We start from the raw sequence: 21,073 nt of genomic DNA, 5'->3' as shown, positions 1-21,073 counted from the left end.
GGGGGAAAAGGTGGACTGGGGCTCTGTCTGATGTCTACAGCTCAATCCCTGGACCAGACAGGTCACATCTGGGAGCCTCTGTTTCGGAGCCTATAGAATAGGGGCAGGGTGAGCCCTGGTGCACTGCCAGGAGTGGGCCAGTGCACAGCAAGCCCCAAGTGGCTGAGACGCAGGCGGGAACCTGGCTCCCTTAGCAAGTGACTTACGAACCCCTGGCTTCAGTTTCCCTGGCTATGACGTAGGATGTGGCATCTACATCGTCAGGGTGGTTGTGAGAAAGAAATCAAACGGCATTTGGTTTGCCAGTAAGTGCCTAGCGTAGACGAGACTCGGAAATGACGATGATCGCGTGAAAACCCATGACTTCTGGCCAGCAGGTAACTCTGGGTCACAGCGGCAGTGATGTGGGCGCACACTACATGGACATCACCTGGCTCTGTGCCCACAACTGGAGGGGACATGGGCATGTCGCAATGGCACTCCTACCACATCCCACACCGGGAACCCAGGGGGTGAGGCACAGACACCTGGGTCACAACACCCATAAGGCAGAGATGGCTCCCACCGACCTTTGGACAGGGCAGCCTTAGCTGGCTTTTACTTTTTAAAAGCCTCGGACATATAAAATGTGAATTTCGATATGAGAAACTGATGAGATTTCTACACAGTCAAGTGGTTCCCCCTTCCCATGCCTGTCGTGGATAAGCATGGCCCAGACTAGTGAGGGTCTGAGGGTCTCTAAATGAACCTGAACAACTACAAGCTATCCTTTGGGTCCCTGGGAGCTGAGTCACTGTGGGGCGAGGCCCGGCAGGGAGGCCAGACTGTGTGATGCCTGCTCCAGTGCTCATGGGTTCAAGGGGCAGTACAGCCCACTGGTGGGGTCACTAGCAATGCCTGGAGCCATTGGTGTGTGTGTGTGTGTGTGTGTGTGTGTGTGTGCATGCGCGCTTGTGTGCACGTGTGGCGGAGCATCGGGGGGTGACCAGCCTCTAGGGGTGAAGGCCAGGCCAGCCCCACAGCAAGGAACTCTCCTGCCAGTGTCCACAGGGCCGGGGATAAGAGACACTGGCCTGCAGGAAAGTTTTTCAGCACACAAAAGCCGACCAGCCCTGCACCTCCAAGGATGGGGGATGACTCCCGTGGGCATCTGCTCAACCAGCCCCGGCAGCAAGCATGGGGCACCAGCACAGACGGGGGCTTCTGGGGTGCTTGGGCAGGGGCCTGTGAGAGCTACCAACATCACCTCAGCCTTGCACCTCGGGGGCACCTTGCTCTTGGCACATGACAGCTCTGGGCCCAGTGGGACCCCAGGGAGGGTACAAGCCCAGAGCTCAGGAGGTGACCATGGACCCCACACCAGCCCCATCCTCAGGGGCAAAGTGCTGCAGCTGACGCTTTGGGCTCTAGGGGGGCTCCTGGTGGCCTAAGAGGCTGGGAGGCAGCAACAGGCAGGGAAGGGCCTCCCTGCGCTCAGCAGCACAGCACCATGGGGGTCAGACAGAGGGGCTCCTGCCTTCCTGCCATGGCCAGCTCCAGGCCCTCCTTTCCCCCAGCCTGGCACAAGAGACAGACCGCCCACCCCAGCACACTGACCCAGACGGTCTCGCGGATGAGCCTGGCTATCTTGAGCAGGAGTTGCCCGAACGTGCCCGGCTCAAAGTGGGTGGCTGAGTGCTGGATGCAGAGGCACAGGAGGAAGGCGGGGGTCAGCTTGTGGTTGTCGCCCCCCGGTTCGATGAGCGTCATGATCCTCTGCAGCAGCATGTCCTCCAGTTGGGGCTCAAACTCCAGGAGCAGCTGCTGGCGGCTGGGCAGGGCGGCCTGCGTGGGGGAGGTGGCTCCCCGGGCCCCTAGCACAGCTCCACACAGCCGGCAGCTCTGCGGCATGGCCCGGAGGCGCGCCAAGGCGTGGGCAGGCAGGGGCTGGGCCTGCTCGGGGTCCTTGAACAGCAGCAGGTAGTAGAGCCCCAGGGAGAGCAGGTCCCCATGGTGCAGCACCACAGTCCGGCGCCCCACCTCAGAGAAGTTGACGGAGATGGGCGCCCCGGGGATGGGCTCCAGGACCAGCCTCCCCCCTGCCTGGCCGCTGTCCGGGAGTGGGTGGCGGCGGATAGTGCAGTGCAGGGGCAGGATGTCCGGGGCCGAGAGGATGATGCTGGGCTTGCTGGATGGGGTCCGCTGGCCCACAGTGTGCCGGTCCCGGTTAAGCACATACACCAGGCTGTCCTGAAACAGAGACTCCACTTAGGGCAGGTGAAACACCAGTGGCAGACACGAAAGGCCGCCTGTCTCATCACTGGTTACTGAAGCCGTGTGGTTGGGACGCTGTCCCCCGGGCTCTCCATGTCCCTGGCCTCCCCCACACCAGAGCCCTGGTGGCTAACAGGAACCCATCCCTCGATGTCTGGGCCCATCCCAGGAAAGGTGGTTTCCCAGAGGAACCCTGGGGGCACACAAGAGACCCAGCTTTGAGACAGCGAGAGGCAAGGTCAGGGCTGGCTGGGAAACAGGCACTGCTGTTACAGACTGGGCCAAGCACTACCCAGCTTCCTCCGGGTCATCACCAAAACTGTGTGGGAGCAGTGCCCTGACAGAAGAGGCCACCTGAGGCCTGGGCACAGGAGCCCAAAGGCTGTAAAGTGCTCACGGAAATGAGCAAAAAAGGATCTGGCTGCACAGGAGGGGTGGGGGTGGGGCAAGCAAGGGTGGGAAGAACAGCTGCTGGGCAGAGCAAGTGTCAGGCAAGGTGAGGCAAGGCAGCAGTGCTCCTGGCATTTGCTCAGGTGACTGCCCGTCTGCTCTGATGGAAGTGGTGTGAAGCAGCTCTGGGTAGATGGGGGTGGGTGGGGCCTTTTCCCAGTGCCCCTCAGAGAACATGGTCACCAAGTGGTGACTTGGCACCCCCTCGCCTGCAGCGGGAAGCAGACTGGCCCTGGCCACCTGCCCATGCCCTTCCCTGGAGCCGGGCGGGAGATACAGCCCGGAAAGGCGTGAGGAGCTCTCCCTGAAGGCGCCTGGTGTTGAAGGCACCCACTTTGGGACTGGGGAAGTAAGGGGCCCCTGCTGCTGCCTGCCGTGGCCTGGACAGGGAAAATGTGGAGGATCCCACACGCACCCCCAACGCCCCATTCCACAGCCTTGGCACAGCCAGAGGGGCTGCAGCCACAGAGCTCGTGGCCGACTGGGTTAAAGGCAGGAGGAGGCCTTGACTTCTGAGTCCTGTGTGCTATCCCCCCAGCAGCACTGGGCAGTGGGTGCCAGGAGGGAGGCTCACATGCTGCTGGCTGTAGCCCTGCAGAAGGAGCAGGTGTGGGGACTGGTACAGCGAGTACCGCATGGCGTCCGGGCCAGGCTCCTCGGGGCCGTGGGCAGTGGCAGGCAGGGCGGTTGCTGGGCTCAGGCTGGTCTCGCTGACCGTGCGGCGCAACAGGGGTGGAGGGGAGCTCCGGGCATCCTCCAGGGCCAGGGCCGGGGTTCCCTTGGCACGGCTCCGCTGTAGTCTCCGGGCCTGGGCGTTTATCCCTGGAACAGAAGCAGTACAGGGTGAACAGTTAGATGTCTAATAGCTCCAGGGCCAGGCACGGTGGCTCACACCTGTAATCCCAGCACTTTGGGAAGACAAGGTGGGTGGGTCACCTGAGGTCAGGAGTTCGAGACCAGCCTGGCCAACAACCCCATCTCTACTAAAAATACGAAAATATGTGGTAGGCGCCTATAATCCCAGCTACTCGGGAGGCTGAGGCATGACAATTGCTTGAACCCAGAAGGTGGAGGTTGCAGTGAGCCGAGATCATGCCATTGTACTCCAGCCTGAGTGACAAGAGCAAAACTCCATCTCCCTAAAAAAGTCTAATAGCACCCATGTTCCAGGTCCTTCTGAGTTCAAACCCCACTAAGCCACACCTCCTAATGCCTGTCACTGTTCTGTCAAAGCAGGTCTGGCAGAGGCTCAAGGATTCTCCCCTCTAGCCAAGCCCCTCAAAAAACTGGGTAGTGCTTTGGCACCACTGTGGCAGGATAGTCTCAGAGCCAGCAGCCTGCCTGTCAGACCCTCAGGCTGAGGGGACCACGCCTGCCCTGTAGCAGCCCAGGGTTGAACCTCGGCCTGCCCAACCAGCCGGCACCATGGCCCAAAGGGCCTCAAACCACAAACGCTTTCCCATGGCAGCATCAGCCTCTGCAGGGTCACCACGCCACCTCCAGAACCCTGCCCCATCCATCTGTGTACCAGGTGAAACTCCCCTGGGGGGTGCTCTGATGAGATGAGATGGAATGGTCATCATCCTGCCCCCACTTTACAAGGAGGGGGTGCCACGTCACCCCAGCCCACAGGGCTGCCGATGGCCTGCTTCTGCGACAGCATGACTGCCTCCTTCCCAAGCCTGTCTCTGACATCCTCAAGTCAAAGCTGGCGCACACACACACACAAACACACATGCACGTGCACACACATGTCACAAATACACAGGCACCCACACAAAGACATACATGCATACATACATGCACACATGTGCACACACACCAAGACACATATAAAACATACATGTTCACACACATGTACACACAGCTCAGAGATAACACACACCCTTAAGACTTAAAATCTCATAAATACAGACACACTCTCTAAATGCGTGCTCTGGGAAAGCCAGTCGGCTACGATAGATGAAAACCACTCACCAGTCCCCAGCTGACCCGGCGCTGTCTTTTCTGAGCTCTCTGCTGAGTTTCCTGTATGCAGTCTTTCAGGTTAATATCCTTCCCCATCTGTGGCAGCCTTTCCTCCAGCCATTCCCAATAAAACCAAACAAAAGCCGAACGGAGGGAGGCGGCAGCTGGCAGAGGACGCCCCTTACCAGCGCTGGCGGCCCCGTGGTCCTTCCCAAGGCAACCAGCAGCCTGTGCATCTGCAGCCTGCGGGGGGCCGGGGCGCGAGGGAGGCTGCCCAGCCGCAGTGCGAGGCTGCTGGGCTTGGCTGCTCGCCGCCGTGCTCCTGCCCCTGTGCTCCTGCCGGCCACAGAACCCGGCCCAGCCTGGCAGGCGGCAGGTGCCCATCAGGTGGGGCCTGGTTCCCTGACCCCATCCCACCCACCACTCCCACAAGCTTTGCCGGCCCCACAGCTCAGACTCACTGCACAACTGTGGGGCTAGATCTGAAAGAAGAACACAAACAGCCCCAAACTATGCTCCAGCCCCCAAGTTTCTCCCAAATCTGGGGGTGGGTTGCAGGAGATGACCTCAGGGTGACCTTCTAGAAGTCCCAGGGCCATGGGGCAGGGAGGGCTTCTCCTCCTAGATTCCCAGGGGCTCCCAGAGGGCCTAACCACAACTGTGACACGGGATGTCCCAGGCCTGCATCCCCTGGGACTGCAGCCCCAGGCAAGTGGCTCACAGCTAAGTGTACCCTGCTCCTCCACGAAAGGCCCCACAGCCTCCTCAGGCCCAGGGCTGCGCTCTCTGCAGAACCAACGCTGACACTCAGGGGCCACTCCCAAGATCTTCTTCCTTGTGCTGGGCAGGCCCACACGAATGCAGAAGCGCCAGGCTGCCAGCCTTCAACAAGGAGCCAGAGGTGAACCTCTCCTCTGGGCAGCAGTGCCGTCCCTGCACCCAAGGCCACAAGCACAACAGAGCCTCCCTCTGAGTGCAGGTGAAAGGGTGAGGCAGCAGCAGCATCCACTGCTGACACTGGCACGGCTGTGGGCATGGCCAGTGTGGACAGCAACTGACCACGGCACTCTGTTCCTCAGTCCCCTGCCATGGGAGAGCCGGCAGGACCCGTGCACATGTGCACGCACGCATTCAGCACCGCTTCAATTAGCAAAGCCCAGGACCCACCCAGTCAGCCCCTGCAGGGAGCCACCATCACAGGAGGACAGCTCTGCAGAGAGAAGCCTGCAGCCAGCCATGCACATGACCACAGGGTGAAAGACCAAACTGCAGCTTAACATATGACATGACTCATTGGCTCAGTTTTCTTAAAAGCACCTAAAACAGCACCGTACCTCACGTCTGGTTTCTACATATGTGCAGGCAAAGCTATTTTTTACCCCAAAGTCAGTCAGGAGCAGGTTGCTTAACTTCCGTGTAATTGTCCAGTTTTGAGCAATCTTCTTAGTGCTGATTTCTATTTTTATTGGGCTGGGGTTGGAGAGTGTGGTTGGCATAACCACGCTCTGAGAATTCAAACAAATGTGTTTTATGATCAAATGTGTGGTCAATGTAGAGCTTTTTTTTTTTAGACAGAGTCTCACTCTGTCGCCCAGGCTGGAGTGCAGCGGCACAGTCTCAGCTTACTGCAACCTCCACCTCCCAGATTCAAGTGATTTTCCTGCCTCAACCTCCTGAGTAGCTGGGATTACAGGCACCTGCCACCAAGCCTGGCTAATTTTTCTATTTTTTAAGAGATGGAGTTTAATCATGTTGGTCAGTCTGGTCTCGAACTCCTGACCTTGTGATCCACCCTCCACCTGCCTCGGCGTCACAAAATGCTGGGATTACAGTGTGAACCACCAAGCCTTGGCCCAATGTAGAGCTGTTTTTCAAAACAGCAATGCACACACACAGTGAACTCACCACATGGAGGCTGTCCTCAACAGGTGCAGGGGAAATCTAGGGGTAGTGGAAGAAATGAATTCAATTTCATAGGATTTAATGTAGTGTCCAGCATGTAACAGAATATATGTTATATATAATTTATAATACATATATTATCATAACTTTATATCATATTTTACTTATTTCATTTCTTTTAAACTCCAAACAAATATGATAAAAATCTTTACCTGTAAAATCTGGGAGATAAAAACCCAGGTGTCAGGCAAATGTAACTGATTATACTTTACTTTTTAAAACTTTTATTTGTTTATTTATTTATTTTGAGACAGAGTCTCACTCCGTCACCCAGGCTAGAGTAGCAGTAGCAAGATCTCAGCTCACTGGAACCTCTGCCTCCTAGGTTCAAGCAATTTTCCTGCCTCAGCATCCCAAGTAACTGGGATTACAGGTGTGTGTCATCACGCCAGGCTAATTTTTGAATCTTTAGTAGAGATGGGGTTTTACCATCTTGGACAAGCTGGTCTCAAACTTCTGACCTCAAGTGATCCACCCACCTCGGTCTCCCAAAGTGCTGGCATTACAGGTGTGAGCCACCGGACCCAGCCTAAAAACTTTTGTTAGAGTAAAAATCACAGAAGTTTGAAAGGCCTCTTGCTCATGTGTGGCTTTGTGACTTGGCCCTGTCCCAAGATGAGGCTGCAGGATATGCGACCCTAGTACTTGCATTCCCAGGGTGTCAGCGGTCAGGCTTGTTGGGGGTCTACGTGGCCTCCCCAGTTCTCACAGAGAGCTGCAATCTTGTCCTGTTTGCGCCTGACTGGGTACAGCTTTGTTGTCACCCGAGGTCTCAGTGGTGCCCAGACCCAGGGCAGATCTGCCTAATCTGGGACAGAACCACCCCACTTGGCCTTTGGGTAGAAGGTGACAGAGAGCATCACTGGCAACATTGACCCCAGACACCTTCAGAAGCATCACATGGCGCCGTCACTAGACACAGATCGTGGTGTTTTCAAGGCTCTCAGACTGACAGCACACTGCTGAGGAAGGGGAGGCCAAGGCATTTGCAATTGCAGGGACTGCCTGGTTTGGGGGTCTTTTTTCTTTTTTGAGAGGGAGTTTCACTCCTGTTGCTTAGGCTGGAGTGCAATGGCGTGATCTCAGCTCACCGCAACCCCCACCTCCCAGGTTCAAGCAATTCTCCTGCCTCAGCCTCCCAAGTAGCTGGGATTATAGGCACGTGCCACAACGCCCAGGTGATTTTGTATTTTTAGTAGAGACAGGGTTTCTCCGTTGTTGGCCAGGCTGGTCTCAAACTCCTGACCTCAGGTGATGTGCCCGCCTAGGTCTCCCAAAGTACTGGGATTACAGACGTGAGCCACCACGCCCAGTGGTTTGGGGGTCTTATACAGGCATGGCCTTTCCCAAGAGCAAGGTCACTCCAGAGGCCCCCATGCAAGCAATGGGAGCTTCTGCGAACATGCAATAGTTCAGTGAGAAATACATCATCAAGAAACCACTATTTCAAAACAAATGAATTCTAATCAAGCAAAATGGCACGATGGTCACAGCCTTTTCTAACTGTCATTTTAGATGGAAAGTTATGCTCCTTAAATAAAGCTCTAGACCCTGGTGTGGGTGAAGGGGTTGGAAGCCAGAATATGCCCGTATCTTTGGTGCTTGCCCCATGTGAGGGATGAGACAGGCCACCTGGTTTTAGCTGAGGTCAGCTGTGGCCCGAGCTCCCTCATCTTCTTCATGCCTTGGCATGACTGAGTTCACTGGGATCAGAGGTGTTATAGAGATTTGAGGGATGCCCAGGAATCTGTACTGGTAAATGCCATCTGGAAGGTTCTAGAACACAGCAGCCAGGTAGAGGAGCCACTGCCAGAGCACTCCCCCTCCCCCAAAGCCCTGTCCACAGCGATTCCTTCCAGGGGAGAAGGGGACACCCACAAGTGTGGGGAGAGCTTGCTGGTGACCTCCAGTTGGTGTTGATTTTGATCGTTCTCGGGATAAGTGTCTGTCGGTTCCTGCAGAGGAGGCTGATGGGTGCAGGGGACCCCTGCTGCCCCTTGTTGATCCGCTCAAGAATGAGGGAGGGACTGGGTAACTAGGACCTTGGTGAGCAGCCCTGCTTCACCCTCAGCAACCTGCAGGGAACTGTCTGGCTCTAAACATCTGCTAATACACGGAGTCCAAGCCTCAGAAGCAAAATGTATACTTCTTGACATTTTAACACAAAGCCGGGCACAATGGCTCAGGCCTCTAATCCCAGCACTTTGGGAGGCCAAGGCAGGAGGAGGGCTTGAGTTCAAGCCCAGCCTGAGCAACATAGCAAAGACTCCATCTCTACAAAACATATAAAAGTTAGCTGGGCATGGTGGCACGTTCCTGCACTCCCAGCTACTCGGGAGACTGAAATGGTCTGAGTCTAGGAGGCAGAGGCTGCAGTGAGCTATGATTGTGCCACTGCACTCCAGCCTGGGCAACAGAGCAAGATCCTATCTCAAAAAACAAAAAACACAAAACAAGGCCAGAGCCTGGAATAGCACTGCACACTTCCTAAGGGATCATGATTCACAGACAGGCCCAGCCTTGCCATGAAATGTTTGCCTTTGACACTGGAATGGAAGGAGTAGAAAGTGCAGGGCGCCGCTGCGATGGGAAGATGGAATGGGACAGTCGTCCTTGACTTCCTTCCTCTCCTCTCACAGCAGAGGCCTTAAGGAAAGGAGTGCTGAGCTCCGTGTCCCTGAAGCCCTGTTAGCAGCCTTCCTCCCCAGCCGGGGCAGAACCGAGCTGGTGAGCACAGCCTCATCTCCCAGGTGGGGTACTCACAGCTGGAGGAAGTGGCGAGGGGGTAGCCCCCAGCCACGGCCACTCGGCTCTTGTCTAGGCCACCCCTTTCCCCTCCTCAAGAAGGCGGTGCCTAGTGACCCACTGCTGAAAGAGAGGGCAGGGCTTTGCATGCTGGGGATGCACAGGGAACCTGGACAGCAGCTGGAGACCATCACCAGCTCTCACGGGCTCTGAACAGCCCTGGAAAGAAAAACACAGGCTTTTCCTGAACGTCACTCAGTTCCTCTATAAACTCAGCCGGCAGCTTTCACCTCCCGATCCTCTTTTCTCTTCCCTCCCTGGCTCCGATGGTTTGGAATAAAGATATATACAACTTGGAACCGTTTCTGTTGCTCATCCCCACTCCTGGGCCTCAGAGATGAGGTGCCTATGACTGGAGACAGAGGAGGCAATGAAACGTGCCTGCACTGGGGAACTTTACCACTATGGGGGAACAGGAGACCATTGTACTTATTTGCTGTGTTGCCTAGGCTGGAGTGCAGTGTGGATTCACAGGCGTGGGCACCATAACACCCTGCAGCCTTGAACTTCTGGCTGCAGAACAGCTGAGACTACAGGTGCACACCCCCATGCCCAACAAGAGACTTTTTTTTTTGAGATGGAGTCTTGCTCTATCGCCCAGGCTGGAGTGCAGTGATGCCATCTCAGTTCACTGCAGCCTCTGCCTCACAGGTTCAAGCAATTCTTGTGCCTCAGCCTCCCAAGTAGCTGGGATTATAGGCGCCCACTACCACGCCTGGCTATTTTTTTTGTATTTTTAGTAGAGACAGGGTTTCGCCATGTTGGCCTGGTTGGTCTTGAACTCCTGACCTCAAGTGATCTGTCTGCCTTGGCCTCCCAAAGTGCTGTGATTACAGGTGTGAGCCACTGCACCTGGCCAGGAGATGATTTTAAAGTGGCTCCTAGTCACAGCTGGGGATGTGTTGCTAAAAAAACTGCAGTCACTGCTGCAAAACACAGAGGTCTGATGGGCCTGAAACGAGTCTCCTTTGAGCTGAAACACCCTCTTCTAAGCTAGTAAAGGACACAGAGCCATAAGACCATCAAGCAGTCCTTGAAGGAAAACCATTTCAAATGCACAAAAAAGAACTGCTTAGGCATAATTTGGTAAGCACATCTGTATGCCACGACCAGCTTGATTCTGGGCATTTTCCATCTAATTCCATTTTATTCTCATTACAGAAACCCTACAAAGGCTGGGCATGGCTCACACCTCTAATCCCAGCAGTTGGGGGCCAAGGCAGATGGATCACCCGAGGCCAGGAGTTCAAGATCAGCTTGGACAACATGGTGAAACCCTGTCTCTACTAAAAATACAAAAATTAGCTGGGCATGGTAGCGTGCGCCTGTAATCCCAGCTACTTGGGAGGCTGAGACAGGAGAACTGCATGAACTCGGGAGGCAGAGGTTACAGTGAGCCAAGATCATGCCACTGTACTCTAGCCTGAGTGACAGAGTGAGACACTGTCTCAAAAAAACAAAAAACAAAAAAAACCAAAGCCCTACAAAGGAACTGTGGCTAGACAGGAACATAGTAGCCTCACTTTTTTGGAACCAATTCTACCATTAGGGAAACAATTCTAAGGAGAATGTATGTGCAACCTCCTCTCTGCCATCAGGAACAAGGTGAGGATTCCTGCTGTAACCACTTCTATTCAGAATTGGACTAGGTCCTTGCCAGTACAACAGGCAAGAAAAAATAGAGGAAAGATACGGGATTGAAAGAAAGAAGTTCAATTATCATTATTTTGCAGATGATATGATTGTGCATGTAGGGAACACAAAAGAATCTATGGAAAAAATATTACAATTAACAAGTGAATTCAGCAAGGTGACTAGATGTGGTGAATAAGCAAAATTCAGGCTGTTGCGTTTTGTTTTGAGACAGGGTCTTGCTCTGTCACCCAGCCTGGAGTGCAGTGGTGTGATCACAACTCACTGCAGCCCCACCTACTGGGCTCAAGCAACCTTCTGCCTCAGCCTCCCAAGCAGCTGGGACTACATGTGCAGACCACCACATCCAGCTCATTTTGTTTTTTGTAGAGACAGGCTCTCACTATTTTGCCCAGGCTGGTCGAAAACACCTGTGCCTAAGGCAATCCTCCCGCCTCAGTCTTCCAAAGTGCTGGGATTATGAGTAAAAACCACTGCACCTGGCCAGTAATATTTTTAAAGATTAGAAGCAAATCATGTCAGATTCATGACTGAGGAGTCAACCACATGTGGCCCCTGAATGCTAGGATCGAGGAAAGGGACCAATTAAGAAGTGAGGGATGGGCCGGGCGCGGTGGCTCAAGCCTGTAATCCCAGCACTTTGGGAGGCTGAGGCGGGTGGATCAGGAGGTCAAGAGATTGAGACCATCCTGGTCAACATGGTGAAACCCCGTCTCTACTAAAAATACAAAAAATTAGCTGGGCATGGTGGCGCGTGCCTGTAATCCCAGCTACTCAGGGGGCTGAGGCAGGAGAATTGCCTGAACCCAGGAGGCGGAGGTTGCAGTGAGCCGAGATTGCGCCATTGCACTCCAGCCTGGTAACAAGAGTGAAACTCCGTCTCAAAAAAAAAAAGAAGTGAGGGATGTTAGAATTTGATCTGCATAGGAAAAGGAAGGAAGGAAGGAAGGGGGAGGGGGAGGGGGAGGGGGAGGGGGAGGAGGAGGGGAGGGGAGGGGAGGGGAGGGGAGGGGAGGGGAGGGGAGGGAAGGGAAGAAGGAAAGAAGGAAGGAAATAAGCCAGGGGTGTCCTGTATATGACAATTATATATTTGCAGAATACTTCAAAACCCTAACCTGGCCAGGAGGGGTGGCTCATGCCTATAATCCCAGCACTTTGGGAGGCTGAGGCAGCCAGATCACAAGGTCTGGAGTTCAAGACCAGCCTGGCCAACATGGTGAATACAAAAATACAAAAAATAGCCAGGTGTGGTGGCAAGCGTCTGTAATCCAGCTACCCAGGCTGAGGCAGGAGAACTGCTTAACCCAAGAGGCAAAGGTTTCAGTGAGCCAAGATCGTGCCACTGCACTCCAGCCTGGGCAAGGGAGCAAGACTCCATCTTGCGGGGAAAAAAAAACCCTAAAGAAAGCTAATGTAGGCTAGTCATGGTGGTTCACGCCTGTAATTTCAGCACTTTGGGAGGGTGAGGCGTGAGGATCACTGGAGGCCAGGAGCTTGAGAGTAGACTAGGCAACACAGCAAGACCCTGAATCCACAAAAATACAAAGATTAGCCAGATGTGGTGGGACACATCTTACTCCCAGCTACTCAGGAGGTGGAGGCAGGAGGATCACTTGAACCCAGGAGATCGAGGCTGCAGTGAGATATGATTGTACTGCTACACTCTAGCCTGGATGACAGAGCAAGACCTCCTCTCTAATAAAGAAAGAAAACAAAGGCATATTCTGAGAAAACGCCAGAGCCCCATCTCTAATCAATCAATAAATGAAGTAAAGGAACCCATACACTAAGAAAACACCAGAATAATAAGCACCAAAACATTGAAGATTATTCTCTCCAGGAGGTGACCTGAGAGGTGATTTTTACTCCCTTCTTTATACTGTCACTTAGTTTCCAAATTTTCAGCAATCGAGAGGTTCCATTTTTTTAGAGGGAGAAGAAATTATTTTTTTACATACTATAGAGGATTATTTCCATGATGAAACTTGGACCACCTCATACTAATTAGAGTCTTAGGAAACAACAATCGCCCTCTCTGAGAAGCAACTGAAAACCTAATTAAGATAATGGGTAACTGAGGAGATAAAATACTTAAGCCATTTGTTAGGCAGACACAGATGGAAATGGAGCTCTCCCGGGACTGTGCAGAGGAAGGAACAATGTTGCATAACCGAGAACATTCTCTAGCCAAAACCAAGGGCGGTAGCCAGTTACCCTGGGAAGCCTGTGAGCCCTTTCTTTTCTTTCTTTCTTTCTTTTCTGTCTTTCTGTGTCTCTCCTCTCTCTCTCTCTCTCTCTTTCTTTCTTTTGAAGGAGTCTCACTCTGTCACCTAGGCTGGAGTGCAGTGGTGTGATCCTGGCTCACTACAACCTCCGCCTCCTGGTTCAAGCGATTCTCCTGCCTCAGGCTCCTGAGTAGCTGGGACTATAAGCACGTGCCACCAAGCCTGGCTACTTTTTGTATTTTTAGTAGAGATGGGCTTTCATCGTGTTGGTCATGATGGTCTAGATCTCTTGACCTTGTAATCCATCCGCCTAAGCCTCCCAAAGTGCTGGGATTACAGACATGAGCCACCATGCCCAGCCAAGTCCTTTCTTAGAGAGGGGCATGGTGACCAGCGAAGCATGCCCCGGCTCACCACATCCAGCACGGTGCTAGGCATACCACCAACACCAATAGCCCTATGGAGGGTGCTGTTTCATCTCAGACACCACTACGTTTTTGTCTCCTGTGAAATGGGTGGGAGAACTGGCTCTTTTGTTCCAGAGCTATAATCTTCTATTGTTAAGTATTTTGAGTCTTAACTTTGGTGGGGGAGTCTTCCCTTCCCACGTAGAAAATGATTCAAACTCCCTTCCCTCCCCTGCATCTGTCTTTTTTTTTTTTTTTTTTGAGACAAGAGTCTCACTCTTGTTGCCCAGGCCAGAGTGCAGTGGTGCGATCTTGACTCACTGCAACCTCTGCCTCATGGGTTCATGCAATTCTCCTGCCTCAGCCTCCCAAGTAGCTGGGATTACAGGTGTGTGCCACCATGCCTGGCTAATTTTTGTATTTTTAGTAGAGACGGGATTTCACCATGTTGGTCAGGCTGGTCTCAAACTCCTGACTTCAGGTGATCCACCTGCCTCGGCCTCCCAAAGTGCTGGGATTACAGGCATGAGTTATCATGCCTGGCCACAACCACATATTTTAATGGGCAAGGATTTGAATAAACATCTCTTCAAAGAAAAAATACCCATGGCCAATAAGTACACTAAAATACTAAAATGCTCAACATCAGTCGTTGGGGAAATGCAGATGAAAACCACAATAAGACACCACTTGACATCCACTGCCATGGTTATAATAAAAAAGGGAAACAAGCCAGGCGCGGTGGCTCATGTCTGTAATCCCAACACTTTGGGAGGCCGAGGTGGGTGGATCATTTGAGATTAGGAGTTTGAGACTAGCCTGTTCAAGATGGTAAAACCTCGTCTCTACTAAAGATACAAAAACTAGCTGGGTGTGGTAGTGCATGCGTGTAATCCCAGCTTCTTGGGAGGCTGAGGCAAGAGAATCGCTTGAACCAGGGAGGCAGAGGGTGCAGTAAGCTGAGATTGCACCAATGCACTGCAATTGGGTAACAGGACAAGACTTCGTCTCATCAAACGACAAAAAGGGTAAACAATATCAAGAGTGTAAAAGACTGGACTCATACAGGATTGGTGGAAAGTCAAGTGCTGTAGCCACTGTGTATAACAGCTTGTTGATGTGTTAAAATGTTACACAGGAGGCCAGGTGCGCTGGCTCATGCCTGTAATCCCAGCACTTTGGGAGGCTGAGATGGGCAGATCACAAGGTCAAGAGATCGAGACCATCCTGGCCAACATGGTAAAACCCCGTTTCTACTGAAAATACAAAAATTAGCTGGGTGTGGTGGCACACACCTGTAATCCCAGCTACTCAGGAGGCTAAGGCAGGAGAATTGCTTGAACCCGGGAAGCGGGGTTGCAGTAAGCCAAGATCATGCCATTACTCTCCAGCCTGGTGACAGAGCTCAAAAAAAAAAAGAAAAAGAAAAAAAGAAAGAAAGAAAGAAAAAGAAAAAAAAATTAAACATGAATTTGCCTGTGACTCATCAGTTCCACTCCTAGGTATATGCACAAGAGAAGTAAAAAAACGCATGTCCACACAAATGCTTATACACAAATGTTCATAGCAGTGCTATCCAGAATAGTTGACAAGTGGAAATAATCCAAAATCCAAACGTTCATCCCACACCGAATGGATGAACTAAATCTATCCATATGATAGCCTACTGTTTAGCAATGATAAAGAACAACATACTGATACCTTTTACAACATGGATGAACCTCAAAAATACTATGCTAAGTGAAAAAAGCTAGATGCAAAAAAACATAGGTCTGATTCTATTTATATGAAATAGCTGGAAAAAGTCAATGTTAGAGCCGGAAAACTGATTAGGGGCTGCTTAGGTCTGAGGGTGGGAGCAGCTGACTGCTAACGGACATAAAAGATCTTTTGGTGATGAAAATGTGCCGACCAGGCACAGTGGCTCTTGCCTGTAATCCCAGCACTTAGGGAGGCCGAGGCAGGCGGCCTGCTTGAGCTCAGGAGTTCGATACCAGCCTGGGTAACATGACAAAATCCTGCCTTTACCAAAAATACAAAATTAGTCAGGTATGGTGGCACACATCTGTAGTCCCAGCTACTCAGGAGGCTGAATTGGGAGGACTGCTTGATCCTGGGAGGTGGCAGAGGTTGCAGTGAGCTGAGATTGCACCACTGCACTCCAGCCTGGGTGACAGAGTGAGACCTCTTCTCAAACAAAAAAAAGATGCTAAGACTGGACTGTGATGATGATCTTACAACTTTGTAAATTTACTAAAAATTCATTCAACTGTATACTAAAAACAGGTAAATGTTATGGTATAAAAATATCTCATAATAAAATATTTTTTTAAACCCAGCAAATACATTTCTTTATGTTCTAAGCCCCTAGTCCAAACAGAATCAAAGAAGATGGCTCCAAGAAGCTGAAATTGATAAGATATCGAAAATACCTGAACATCTTAAAAAGAGGTAAGACAATTAGCAGTGTTCAGGGAATGCTGAAATATGAAAAGTACAAAGAAAAAGAATGGACAAGCAAGAATGACAATAATTAACTACAAAGCAAACTAAAGGTTGGACAGGAAGGAGAAACAATCTTTATATAGACAATCTTCAGTTATAAAAAGCTATACATGATCATAAAAATGTAAATCCTGACTACTAATCTAAAAAAAATGGTTATATTGAGAAGATCGGGCAATAGGAATTGGAAATTTGGAGAGAGCGTTGGTGAAAAGACCTATGTTCTCATTTTCCACTGAAGGAAGTCACTAGAAAATTTCTGAAATTTGACCAGGTGTGGTGGCTCATGCCTGTAATCCCAGCACTTTGGGAGGCTGAGGCAGGCGGATCACCTGCACTAGGGAGTTCAAGACCAGCCTGATCAACAGGGAGAAACCCCATCTCTACTAAAAATACAAAATTAGCCGGTCATGGTGATGGGGGCCTGTAATCCCAACTACTTTGGAGGCTGAGGCAGGAGAATCACTTGAACCTGGGAAGTGGAGGTTACAGTGAGCCAAGATCCCACCATTGCACTCTAACCTGGGCAACAGGAAAGAAACTCCATCTCAAAAAAAGAAAAAAGAAAAGAAAATGTCTGAAATTTAAAAAAAATCAAGACATAGTAGGATACATTTGTTATTAAAGATAGGGAATTAAATGCCAAAAAGAAACAGTTCACAGTTGAAAGTGCTTGTAGGGAGTTCCAAACTGGGACAAGGAACGGCTATGACAGAGAACTGCTGTTTTGCTTTTAAGTAGTAATAAGAAAGTATTGCTTTCGCTGTGCATATATGTATAACTTTGATTATAATAAGGAAAAAATTTTAAGTGTACATATTTTCAGTCTACTGCAAGAATGAATAAATGTTCATAGGTTCAGTTGCATCAATTCCTAAACACACGTGTTTATATTCTAACATCTCTGGAACTACAAGGTATCCTGTATCCTGTGGAATGTCAGCCCGGCTGCAGCTGTGAGGAGAACTTGGTTGTTGTTGCCTGGGGCAAGATTCTGCAACATTTCAGTTAATTCAGGACCATGCAAAGAATGAACATACCTTCCAGCTGTTCTCTGCGACAAACTTGCAGACTGAATATGCAAGTGGCTTGGAAGAAAGTTAGAGACAGCAGGGGATGCCACATCACCAATCCTCTCCAGGAAAAAGAAAATGATACTGTGTGGAGAATGTGAACAGGGACGGCTCTGATTCGAAAAGATTAGATTCTGAATTCATTTCACTCTTGCATACCTTTCTGTGTATGCACAAAATGAATACAGATCAAAATCTGTGTTTAGATAAATCTTTAGATATGACATAGCTTAAGTACTATAATTTCCAGAGAGGATCTAGTAAGAAAAATATGGAAAAGTAAGTATATGATCCCCCATTTTTTTCATTTTTTTTCTTCATTCCTTTTACCCACACTACACAGATGATCCCATTTAAAAAAAAAACAAAAAAAAAAACACTTGGCTGGGCATGGTGGCTCACACCTGTAATCCCAGCAGCACTTTGGGAGGCCGAGGCGGGCAGATCATGAGGTCAGGAGATGGAGACCATCCTGGCCAACATGGTGAAACCCTGTCTTTACCAAAATACAAAAAAATTAGCTGGGTGTGGTGGTGCACACCTGTAGTCCCAACTACTTGGGAGGCTGAGGCAGGGGAATTGCTTGAACTGGGAGGCAGAGGTTGCAGTGAGCCAGGATCGTGTCACTGCACTCAGCCTGGTGACAGAGCAAGACTCTGTCTAAAGAAAAAAAAAAAAAAAAACCTTGACCAAAAGAGCCCTGTATGTATGTATACATGTGTGTAAGAAGTCCCTTGAAGAATAATATAAGCACAGAAAAGGCATGGAAGGTCACTATGGTAGGCAGAATTCTAAGCTGGCTCCATGATCTCTGCCCCCTGGGCTCACTCTGTGATGATGATGCATGGCAGAAGAGATTCTGCAGATAAAATTAAGGATGCCTAACAGTTGACCTTAAGATATAGAAGTTATTCACTGGGCCGAACCTAATTAAGTGTGCTCCTTCAAAGCCAGGCATTCTCTCTAGCTGGTCACGGAAGAGAAGTCAGAGAGGCTTGAAGTGTGAGAAGGCTGTGATGCCAGGGCAGTTCTCCAGGGCACCATGGGGCAACCTGAGAGCAGTCACTGGGAGCTGAGAGTGGTCCCCAGTTGTAATCCAATGAGAGAGGAAGGAAGAGATACAGAGGCTTCAGTCCTACAACCACAAGGAATTGAACTCTGTCAACAACCTTGGAAGTCTGGGCCCCTGAGCTCCAGAGAGGAATGCAGCTCAGCCAATATCCTGAGTGCAACTGTGTGAGACCTGGGCAGAGGGTCCAGCTCCCCCATGCCCAGACTCCTGACTCATGGAAACTGTGAGTTAGGATAGTTTTAAAAATTGTAGTTTTAAGCCGCACTTGTAGCTACACTTGTAGTTGCAAGCAACAGAAAACAAATTCAGGGCCAGGTGCTGTGGCTCACGCCTGTATTCCCAACACTTTAGGAAGCTGAGGCGGGTGGATCACCTGAGATCAGGAGTTCAAGACCAGCCTGGCCAACATGGTGAAACTCCGTCTCTACTAAAAATACAAATAAATTAGCCAGGTGTAGTGGCACATGGCTATAATCCCAGCTACTCAGGAGGCTGAGGCAGGAAAATTGCTTGAACCTGGGAGGCAGAAATTGCAGTGAGCCGAGATCATACCATTGCCTGGGTGACAAGGGCAAAACTCTGTCTCAAAAAAAAAAAAAAAAGAAAGAAAAGTTCAAATTTTAGTGCCAGGAAATGGGGTGCTACTATAACAAATACCTAAAATGTGACGGTGCTTTGGTAATCAGGCAATGGGTGGAGGCTGGAAGGACTCTCAGAAGCAGGATGGAAAAAGTCTACATTGCCTTAAACAGGCTGTTAGTAAATGTGCAGAGTAAAGACATTGCTTGTTCCTCAGAATAAAGTGAGAACTTTCCTAAATCACCTCAGAGAAAGGCAAATTTACTGCGAACAGCAGAAACCTAGATGCTCACAATGCTGCCAGCAAAGGTCAGAAGGAAGTGAAGGGCATGTTATTGGAAACTGGAGGAAGGAGGGTCCTTGTGATGTGAGGGCAGGGAGCTCATTGTAATTGTCATCCTGCCGTTGCTGGAAAGCAGAGTTTGCAAATGCAGAACCTGAAGACATGGCCAAGGAGGTTTCCAAGCAGAGTGTAGAAGGTGCCACCTGGTTTCTTCTTGCTGCTTATGGTGAGAGGCAACAGGAGAGAGAGAAATTGAAAAACTGTTCAGCAAAAAAAGAACCAGGACTGGACAAGTTTGAAAACGCGCAGCCTCTCTGGATGTCAAGAGATACCAAAAGTCAGAAATGGCTTCTGATGTGAGGCACAGAGGAAAAACCACATGTGTGCCTGAACAACCCTCTGCTGAAACCCAAGACCAAAAGGTCAGAGTACTTGGCCACATAAAAGACTCTTCCAGTAGAGTAAGGGTATTTCTCATATATATTTCTTAGTCAAAACAGAGGACCTCAAGGAAGTTCAAGAGCACTGTCCCTCTACCATCGCACCAGAAGCTAAAAGTAGTGAAGGGATTATCTCAGAGATATTTGTGGATGTGGCTTCTAATGGAGTGAAATCTCATGAAATCCTCATCCAGCACACAGGCTCTTCAGAAAATTATACCAGCAGAAACACTGCTGGCCTAGAATGAAAGGAATAGAGAGACTGAAAAATGAAGGGGGAAAACAGACAGGAAGTGGCTGATAAACATGCTGCCGTCCATGTAGAGGGAAAGATGATTCAGAAGACGAAGCCAAGATCCCAGAGGGTGGCACCAAGAGTACAGAGGGCGGAGCCAAAAGACTATTCCCAGGCCTTGGAACTGAACCAAAGAACTTCTGCTGCAATTTGCCTCACTAGAGTTCAAAAATGCTTTGGGCCAGACCAGTGGCACCCTCTTGCCTTCCGTTTTCTCCTATTATTTATTTATGTATTTATTTATTGAGACAGGGTTGTACAGGCTGGAGTGCAGTGGCATGATCGCAGCTCACTGCAACCTTAGACTCCTAGGTTCAAGCAATCCTTCCATCTCAGCCTCCCGAGTAGCTGGGACCACAGGTGTGTGCCACCATGCCTGAATAATTTATTTTTTGTAGAGATGGGGTCTCACTATGTTGCCAACACTGGTCTTGAACTCCTGGCCTCAAGCCATTCTCCCACCACAGCATCCAAAACGCTGGAATTACAGGCATAATCATTTCCCCTCTCCCCTGCCTTTTTTTTTTTTTTTAAGACAGAGTCTCACTTTGTAGCCCAGACTGGAGTGCAGTGGCACAATCTTGGCTCACTGCAACCTCTGCCTCTGAAGTGATTCTTGTGACTCAGCCTCCCAAGCAGCTGGGATTCCAGACATGAGCCACCTCACCCTGCTAATTTTGTATTTTTAGTAGAGATGCGGTTTCACCGTGTTGGCCAGGCTGATCTCAAACTCCTGACCTCAAGTGATCCTCCCACCTTGGCCTCCCAAAGTGCTGGGATTATAGGCATCAGCCATCACACCCGGCCCATTTTCCCCAATTTTGAACCAGAGTGACTAACTGTTATCCTATGCCTGTCCCACCCTTTTAAGTTGGGAGGGTTGGAGCAGATACTTGTGTCTTAGTGTCACAGGTCCACAGATGGAGAGAAATTGTGCCCCAAGAGTTCTACTTAACGGTTTAAATCCAGAAGTCCCATTCACACCTAATTTAGATTAAGATGATGAGATTTTCAGACTTGAGCTGATACTGTAATAGGATAAGAATGGGGGACCTTGAGATGGGGTGAGTGTATTTTGCATTCGGGTGTAACTATGGATCACT

General features: G+C 50.4%; 1 protein-coding gene across 4 annotated transcripts in view; it reads right to left on the bottom strand.

Annotated features, from left to right (window-relative positions):
- The window catches only part of RADIL (Rap associating with DIL domain), an 81,047-nt gene that overhangs the window by 31,084 nt on the left and 28,890 nt on the right, over positions 1-21,073 (bottom strand). For 3 of the 4 annotated variants that reach the window (XM_008983780.6, XM_035291993.3, XM_035291991.3), the window contains exons 3-4: positions 3,278-3,525; positions 1,597-2,229 (exon numbers count right to left, since the gene is read on the bottom strand). In XM_008983780.6, the coding sequence (XP_008982028.3) occupies positions 1,597-2,229; positions 3,278-3,525 (881 nt within the window). Of the gene's footprint in view, positions 1-1,596; positions 2,230-3,277; positions 3,526-6,576; positions 6,613-21,073 lie in introns of all 4 variants that reach the window. The other variant, XM_035291994.3, reaches the window with a different exon arrangement.

Source organism: Callithrix jacchus, chromosome 2, assembly GCF_049354715.1.
Source record: "Callithrix jacchus isolate 240 chromosome 2, calJac240_pri, whole genome shotgun sequence".
NCBI classification, from domain to species: domain Eukaryota; kingdom Metazoa; phylum Chordata; class Mammalia; order Primates; family Cebidae; genus Callithrix; species Callithrix jacchus.
The sequence above is the reverse complement of the archived record's forward strand: the minus strand, read 5'-3'. Positions and strand labels throughout refer to the sequence as shown.